General features: G+C 32.9%; 1 protein-coding gene across 2 annotated transcripts in view; it reads right to left on the reverse strand.

The window, feature by feature from the left end:
• Window positions 1-8,673, reverse strand: part of LOC149080604 (uncharacterized) — a 258,750-nt gene extending 250,077 nt beyond the window's left edge. For both annotated transcript variants that reach the window (XM_089239756.1, XM_089239755.1), the window contains exon 1: window positions 7,782-8,673. In XM_089239756.1, the coding sequence (XP_089095882.1) occupies window positions 7,782-7,895 (114 nt within the window). In that variant the 5' untranslated portion in view covers window positions 7,896-8,673. The remainder of the gene's footprint in view (window positions 1-7,781) is intronic.
• Window positions 8,674-9,774: the final 1,101 nt, after the last annotated feature.

Raw genomic sequence — 9,774 nt, forward strand, 5'->3', positions numbered from 1 at the left:
TATAATGTATACGCGGAAATGCATAACTTAAGGGCGAAACAGATTACACTGATGTGACGTGGTCCCACGTCTCGTCAGTGACATGGCGAATTCTGATTCGTAGGAATTTACCATTTCACTGACGTGACCGTGTAGCCTACTCTGGCTTGACGTGATCCCACGTCACGTCAGAGTAGTGTGTAGTGGCCTTTAGTTATCGGATTCACCATCCTTAGACTGACGATAATGTATAATGACCTACAAATGTCATAGATTCCTAGTATATGAACAAAATTTATCAAACTTACCGAAATGGCCGTTGATCTCATGCGTAATAATCGATATATTTATCACTTTTAGCGTAACATATACATATTCCATGGCTTCCCATTTAGAGAAGCTGGCTCCATTTCGGTTGAGTAGGAAGAATCTTTAATAGTTGATTTATAATCCAGTACATCCACTCTTTTATATTGGCTGAATCTGCATCTATATACATATTTTTTACTACAACATGGCTTCAAAATTATTATTTATCATATCTCCTCAACCATATTTCTTTAAAATAACCATTTTTCCGCCATAGCATTGTTCAAAAATTGCCCTTCTTTTTTCTTTCTTTCATCTCGCAAAAGAACACGTTGCTGTTAATTTTCAGCTGGGCGAAGACTGGTCAGCGGTGAAATTCTCCAAAAGGAAAACTTTTCAGCTTGTCTATCATCACGTGACCGTAACCCTTAAAGTGGCAATCACGAGATATCTCGTCTAACTTGATGCGGTTTATTTCGGCAAACACACGAAATATATTGGCTCTTTAAACTTTGTCATTTCGAAAATAACGATCCCAACTCCTGCGTTGAAGTTGTTTTTACAGTCATAGATGTTTTGCATCGTCCCCAACTGTCGATCAACTGCCAGTGGCCGGAGTAAGGTTCTGCACAAAATCTGATAACGAAGGAGAGAGAGAAGGCGTTTTCTCCCTTCTTTTCGGAGTAGTATAGGAATATGCGTATAGAATCAATTACAGGAAAAAGATTTATTAGATAAAGATTTTTTTTCTTTCTCTTCACTGTTATTATTATTATTCTGGCTTTCAGCTGAGTAAGGTTTTTATCCTTACTTAGTGCTTTACTTTATTACTTTCATCCCTGTGAAGTCACTCTTGGCGCTTTGGGTCAGTGGGCGTGGTCTCGGAGCTACTGACAGACATGAATGGTAAAACAGTTTTTTTAACAGACGACATATCAGCACACGAGAAACGTGCTCTTTTTTTACATTTTAGTTGCTTATTTTACTGTTTTAAATGAGTGATCGACGTGACGTCAGCTGGTACCGATCTGGCGCGTGATGAAACAGCCCTCATTATACAGGGTGTCCTGTGTGCGCTAGTACGGCCTTTATCTCATCAATCGTCCGTCGTAGGGTATGACTTCAATTTAAAAAAATGCTCAACAATCGTTGAAAAATTACCCTACACCAGTTTTGAGAGTGAAAATACACAGTGTGTAACAAAATAAAAAATCTAAATTTTTATACGGTCCCCTTATGCTGTAACTTCCAGTTAGAAAGTTGTTGCCCTGTCTCTCCTGATGCCAAAAAAATTAATGCTTCTAAGTGCGATACGTACAGAGATATTTGAATTCGAAAACGGAGGAAATTTGGGAAAAAACAGCGTCAAATACGGGTAAAATGGTTTTTCCGCATTAGAGCTGTTTTTTCCTAAATCTCCTCCGTTTTTCGAATTCGAATATCTCTGTGAATACTGCACTTAGAAACATAGATTTTTTTTTTGTTGACATCAGGAGAGGCAGAGCAACAACTTTTTAATTAGAAGTTACAGCATAGGGGTACCGTATAAAAATTTCGATTTTTTTTTTTTTTTTTTTTTGTTACATACTGTATTTTCACCCTCAAAACTGTTACAGGATAATTTTTGAACGCCTGTTGAGCATTTTTTAAATTGGAATCATACCTCTACGATGAACGGTTGATGATATAAAAACCGTGCTAGCACTTACAGGACACCCTGTATAGCCCTAGTTTTCGGGGAAAGCAATATCATCTCACAAAATCGGAGAAATAATATCCTTTTTGAAAATAGGTGACAGGTTTACAGAAGGTTTAGTAATTTTCTCAAGTAACATTTATAATGGGGATCAGGGAAATTTTGAAAACCACTTATAAGATTAAGAGATACGTTCAACAGTCATGTCGTGGCTGCATTCCTAGGTTTTACTAGGAAGAGAATTTCTGTGCCGTGTGCAGCGTGAAAACGCTGATTGGTTAAAAACTTGAAATTCAGGTTTTTTTTTTACAAATCAGAGTTTTCACTCTGCACTCACTATAGAAACCTGCTTTTAGGAAAACCTGGCTTTATATAATATATATATATATATATATATATCAAATAAATATTGTTCATAATATTTTCATAAGATCGGTTTTTTATTTGGTGAATTAATAGATATTTGTAAAGTATTTTACGAATATTAATCGTTTTATTGTAAGGCTGTTTCTAGAAATATGTCAAAGTGTTAAATGTTTTTCAGAAAATAGTGTCGAAATTCTTTAGTTAATGCTATTTTCGTTATTGAGCAGCTACAAAAAACTGAAAATTAAAAGATGCCTGAATAAAAATATGTAGAAGATATTTACATATGCGATATATGTATATGAGCGGATATTTTTTTGTAAATGAAATACATATGCACTAAGAAATCCAAAAGATGCGTTTCACAAACACATCTGCTTTTTTTGCATGATTTTTTAAATGTATGTTTTCTCATTTTTTATACATATTTCGGAATTTTTTACTTTTTCAAGATTTTTAATGCATATTTTGGGATTTTAAGTGCACATTTTGTATTTTAAGCGCATATTTTTGCATGTTTAATGTATATTTTTGCATTTACAAGTGCATATTTTTGCATTTACGAGTGCATATTTTTGCATTTACAAGTGCATATTTTTGCATTTTTAAGTGCATATTTGCATATTTTCAGAGCATATTTTGCCACTTTTTTAGGGCATATAATCCGTTCTCTAGTTATTGAGAATCAGTCGGTGGGACATCCCCTGAATATAACTAGTCAAACCGTCAGAAACGTCGTAAGGTCGGATTTATATTACTGTTTTTTCCGTTGATAGTCAATGTGTGAAATCACATTTGGTACGCATAACTACCTCAAGCGGTCATTAGAACAGGGCTTATCGGTAACCGCCGCTCAACGCCTCTAAGCCAGAAACTCGTTTAGTCGTGTCACAACGATAACGCTCTCAAAAAAAATTTTTAAAGACTTAGTATACGCAATATTTTTAATCAAGTAATGAACTATTTCCTTATAATATACTTTTCTTCTTTCATATTTTTTCAAATATAGTAAAAGTTCGTTATAAGGATAGTTCACAATCACGAGAAGAATTGTCATTACAACGATCTCCGCGTTATAAGCGAATTTCCATGTTTGTCATGTCAGGTTATGGAATATTGCTAATTTATCTGCCTTAAAACGTCTTCAGATGGTTTTGTTCTAATATTAACGAATGAACAGAACTCTCGAGTCACATAAAATTGATTTTGTTCTACTCATGAAATCTTTTGTTTCACAGCAGTCAATTCTTTGAGATATTTCTGCATCGCATTTCGTATAATCAAAACAATTTAGACTGGACCAACTGTACAATTAAATTCTGTAGCATCCATGTCATTTCTGAATACCGGGCTAATCAGAGCATGACCCACAATTTATTGCTGATTCCGAATTGCGGCACTCCACATTTTGCCTTTTTTATACCAAACCAACCGATGGGTTGGTGCGCTAACCCCTCGGTGTAGGACTAAGGGCGGTAGAAATCCTTTTCTGTGTGATCATGTTGTCACCGCGTCAGGAAAGTTTATGACTAGGACGAATCCGGTATCGAACTTGCGTCACCTCCAAACATCCTTTGGTTATTTAGGCGAGTATCTTATCGACCTGGGATATCTCGCCCACAATTAAAAGTCTCAATTATTATATCACTACTCACTAATACTGTACGGATTCATAAAAATTTTCCTGTTACACAATTTTCTCATTCATTCAGAAACGGCTTTTTACTGCAAGTTCTAGTCCCGTGGTCTCTGCATCACTGAAAGAGACAAAAGTCAAATAAAATCATCACATATTCCTGTGTATAGTGAAGAAATCCAAAAATAGGAAGAAGAGGTTAAAACAATTTGACTTTTCTGTGTCCGTTCTTTGTTCGAAGTACATGAGAGTAATTATTACAAGGAGCCTGTTCTTCCATGAGTCATCATGTAAAATCTAAAACATTTTCGAGAATTCTTTTGATGTTATTAGCGAATGTTTCCCAATTTTCAACTCGCTATAACCGGATGTTTTTGTATCTTTAACATTAGCTATTTGGCAATCATTTGCGAATCAGCCGTTATAGTGAGATTCTCGTTATAAGTCGTAATCGTCATAACGGACTTTCACTGTATTTCAATCACATTGAATACATAAAGTTGAAAAACCTCGTGTAAGCTTACATAAACTCTGCATTGCTGTATGTTATAATCTGAGTAAGTGAACAGTCGAGTAAAAAGGTTTATTAGCATCTACGTATTCATCTTTCAAAAAAAATCACCTTTATCTGGTGCTTTGTTAGATGATAGATTCACTAAGACTTCGAATAACTTATTTTTTTGATTTTCAAAGTTGGATTCAATTGTGTGCAATCCCTCATATCACTTACTAACAACACCCGATACATTCAATTACATACATAAAAGTTTCATATATAAATTAAATAAAGCACCCCGCACAATCATAGTCTAACGTAGAGAAACATGAAATAGTACTCTACTGATTCATTGATTCCGCGAGAAAGATACTCTTTTTAAATGTCGAATGAAATGTTTTTTTTCTCTTTCTCGCTCTCACCACACCATACATGCATTAATAAGAGAAAAATGAAACATTTTATTTGTTTCTTGCCATAAGGGAAAAAATGATATCATTTTCACTCCCATTTTGCAAATGAAACAGCGCATCATAGAAACAACATTGAAATTGTGATAAATTATGAAATGATTGAAAGAAAACAAAGCTAAGCTGAATTACCCAGAAAATTAAATCTTTTTTTCTCTTTTTCTCTTTAATCAAGAGAATACATATACATGGTATTTTATAAAACTACTCATCCCATTATGAAAAAATTCAAAACTCTAGTACTTTATTAAATTTTATTAATAGGAAATCGACTTTTTTTTAACCCTTTCAGTGGCAATCCCCAGATATCTCGTCAAACTTGATTTGCTTCATTTCTGTCACCCAGAGATATTTCGTCTTCTAAAAACGCAATGAAGCTGTTTTTACAATAAAACATGTTTTCCACCCCCCACCCTTCAATCAACTGCCAGTGGGTGGAGTCATCTCTGGTTCGAGGTTATATAAGAAGGAGCGAGAAAAGACAAAGAAATATACGTACGGGAGAAACTGATAAGTGGTTGAATTTAAGTGATATTCCCGTATGATTTCCTCCATATTTATCATACTTGACAACTTCAATCGGTGATTATAAATTCATCAAACGTACCGAGATGATTAGTGATTATGCATAACTGCCGGTCATTATGTATAATTACCGATTTATCACATTTATATTTAATATATATACGTACAGGTTGCTCGCTACAATAGACCAATCCTTAACTGTTGATCTTTGGGGAAATTTCCGATCACAAATCTTTCACACGCGTTGTTACCTATCATCCCGTATACTTGTTCGAGTCTAAAAAAATTATTTCTGAAAACAGATATTTTTAACTTTCTGTGGTCTACGCGCGGACCTTTCGTATCATTCAAATGAAGACTACGCACTTCTTTTAGGAATAATATTGAGTATGTTATGAAAATGAATTCGTTTATAGTCTTTTCATAAAAGCTCACGGACCCGTTGAAATCCCTCCAGAGGCCCGCAAGGAGTTCGTTGAGTCCTGGTTAAGAACCACTCCTCAAAAGTGATATGATGTGTTTTTATATGGTCTCCCGAGTCTTATTAGCTACATTTAGTAGAACTTTTTAAAGTAATTAACATTAAAAAAAATTGAATATTGTGAACCTTGTATTCCAGACGTTTCTTTTCTTAATATAATTTTTCCGGTGTTTTTAAAAATAGGGAATTAACTTTTTTATATTTAAGATTTTTTTTAATTACAAAAAAAAACCACCTTACTGTAATTTAAGTGATAATATTTCCGAGAGAAGTACAAATGTAACTTATTGTATACATATAAGTTTACGAGAGAAATTTTTCTTAATCACTTTAATTACCTCACGCCAAACTTGCTCATTTCCTTACTGTTGAAAATTGATAACTTTCCTACATAATTTGCATTTTTAAAAAAAGACACTTTAAAATATTTGTTATGATGAGTGAATCGTTTTAAATTTCAGGAGGAGCAGTAGGTTGATTGTTTTAATTTTACATGTGATATTGTATAATATTTTGTAAAGCATGCATATTCTGTTTGTGACAAGAGTACCGGTTATAAAATACTTGGTCATGCATATAGCATACAGTCGGTGAATTTTGCTCATTTTATTTGTCTATGGTATATTTTTATTTAAGAAACAAATATAAATTTGATTTGAAAGTTTGGGATTTTAATCACTACTTAACTTGTGTGGTCGGAGTTTTCATAAAAATGCCAAGAAGTATATTTATTTGAGTCCGGTATTAAAGCAATGTGTAAATAGTGTGCTAAAGTGATTTTTTGCAATTGAATGATCACGGTCTCATCACCCAGGAAAATAAGTGCAAAAAATATTTTCGAAACATTTAACAAAAAACTCAACCTTGCTAAAAATGTCTTGAAAATGTAAATTTATGTTTAATGTCATTAATTTATCATTAATGTCTTGAAAATTAGTATATAGTGATACATATCAGCAAGAGTAAACGATACCTCTGCTAAGTAAAAACAAACTACAATCGTATTTAATTGTCAACATGAACTTCGATTGCGTCTATGATAATAATATGAACCTATAATTACACAAACGTAGTTCTTACTTTTCTTTCATTAAACAATTCCCATAGTTTATCCCGATTAAGTTTAATCATGAAAAATACGTCCTTACATCATCCATTAAGCAAGACAAACTAATGATACTAAATTTATCTCAAACTTTTTTGCCAAAAACACAATATATTTACAATTATCAAGCATGATACTAAAAAAAGCCATTTATCTTTTATTCTTTCGTTCAAGTCATGAGTTTTTTACATCTATCCCGACAATAATGCTATTAGGAGAAAACAAGTTAAAATGTGAAATATCAACAGGTTTAGAATAAATCAAAGTCGTGAATCACTTGCGAGCAACTGGAACGAGAACGGATTGGAAACAATGAGATGAGATTACAACGAAAATAATATACACTGAGAGTATATACCACGAATTTTCATTGAAATCTATGGATTTAATGAAAATATTATTTCGGTTTTATCGAATACCCCAAATTTGAAACGGTAAAAATTTTGACATTTTAATAAACACTTCAATGGTAAAAAAATGAAACACATTGAAAGACAAAAAAAATTTTTTTTTGTTTTTGGTATTCAAATGATTTGTTATTTATGAAAATATAATGCACACAAAAACGTTTTCTGCATAATTTATATGTGAGTGTGTATTGCAACATTGACGCCTGCTTTGGTTTGCATACGAGAATGCAGTTACACTTACATAATATGAAAATTCTGAAATCTCATTGAAACTTCATGCATGAAATTAAGTGTAAAAGATCACTTACTTTCATTTTGCTGAAGTACTTCCGTGGAGGCCTTTTCACAAATAGATATCCCTGCTTCACGACATCTCCAGCAGCAAATTCTACAGCATTTGTGGTTGTATTTTCTGCAGCCATTCTAAAACACTACCACGCAATAAATTTTATACAGGTGAATACCTTTTATTTGATTCGTTTTAAAGTATTGGCTTTTGATGAATAAGGCAGACAGTTCACTTTTCTTAGAATTTCTTCTTTGGACTACTCCAACACTTTCAAACAGAAAAATCTAAAATGTAAAATAATTTTTCAAAGACTCGTGCCATTTTTAACAATATTGTTCAACGGTATGCACGGAAACTGATTTTCTCAATACTAACGTCAAAAAAATTATGTTTGAAATATTTTAGTTCTTCTGTTTTCAAATACTAGCTATTTAAAGTTGAGATTCGCTGCCTCGAAAATACCAAGATCCAGATGAATAAATATTATATGAATTACCGATGCACACGAATTATTTTTCTCATTTGTGACAACCCAGTAAACTATGTGGCATGTAAAAAAAAATTATACTAACAATATCCGATAAACATTTATAACTTATTTCTAAAACATGGCGTAAATAGTGTATATCTGTCACAATCCTACTGTTCACCAATGTTAAACAACGTGGAAACTTTGAAAAAAAAATTAAAGATCATTTGTCAAAGATAATTTCGTTTTAGAAATCTCGCAACTCCTTTCTATATGTTTTCCTTGTATAAAAAAATTAATCAAGATATTACTCTGTAGAGAAACGATAATCACTACAGATTCAGGTCGCCTTCGATAAAAGCTGGTGTAGTCCTATAAATAGTCCAAACTTTCAAAGTTTCGAGCACATACAGCAGAATGTGATCGTGCTTCGTGAACTGAATAAAACGCAACGCTAGAATCCACTTCTCCAAGCACGTGCTTCTACCATCGAGTATCTGATGAAGCTGGGAGCGGGAACAAGACTATTTGTAACATTTTGGCGAATTTTTCAATCGCCGTCACAAGTTTACCTCCATCGTTCCTCGCCAAAAATTTCACTCCAAAAAGTACTCTGTATCGAGTGAACTTGCGTGAAAAAACAAATCCAGCATCTTCATTCAAGCAGTGCAAAAATCCAAATAACTCGGCTTGGTTTCATTTTTATTACGAATTTCTAACAAAAAATGGCTTTCCAAGTGTGAATCACAAATCCACTCGACTCTATTCGATCAATTTTCAAATTCTCTAACCAGCATTGCTAATTATCTCAACAAGGTTATTTAAGATAACCTAATCAAATTACATTTTATGGGGGGGGGGGGAGAGGGAAATGCGAATACTTGATAATCTTCAACTGCGTCACTAATGAGATTCAATTATACGTTATATTTGCTTCTCTGTAAATAAAAGAAATAGGCAGAAAAACAAACATCTAGGATTAAGAAAATATTACACTTCTGCCATTATATCATCGAATAACTAATATATTTCACTTATTGTTATCATTATTATTTTTGCATTGTTGATTGATATTTTTTGTTTGAACAATTGTAAAAAATATGCAGATCTCGGAACTCTTCAAACAATTTTTATTGAAAAATGAAAACAAGTGAAATATATGCGATTCAACTGACATCAGCTTTGAACTATGTCATCCAGTTCCAGGGAAAATGAAATACGCAATAACCATTCATATATTGGAAAACTGTGAGAATTGTTTTGGTTGTAAAACTTTACCTCCCATCAGAAACACCATCATTGGACCAAATGCTTGGATTCCCCTCTGATGAAGACCTGATTGAACAAGTTTTTTTTCTAAAATTCAGATTTTTCTTTTTTTGGCATAATGTTTTTGAACTTTTTCTTATATTCAACAGCTTTTTATTTTCAATGTTTTATTATGATTGTAAAAATTAGCAGCTGTAGGGCCTTTGTCCTTCAAAAATATTATTTCTTTGCCCCCAGCTTTATATAAAATTCGGGGTATATATTAATTCCAAAG

Source organism: Pholcus phalangioides, unplaced genomic scaffold, assembly GCF_987345545.1.
Source record: "Pholcus phalangioides strain wild (caught in Gottingen) unplaced genomic scaffold, Ppha-v1.0 ptg000011l_1, whole genome shotgun sequence".
Lineage (NCBI taxonomy): Eukaryota > Metazoa > Arthropoda > Arachnida > Araneae > Pholcidae > Pholcus > Pholcus phalangioides.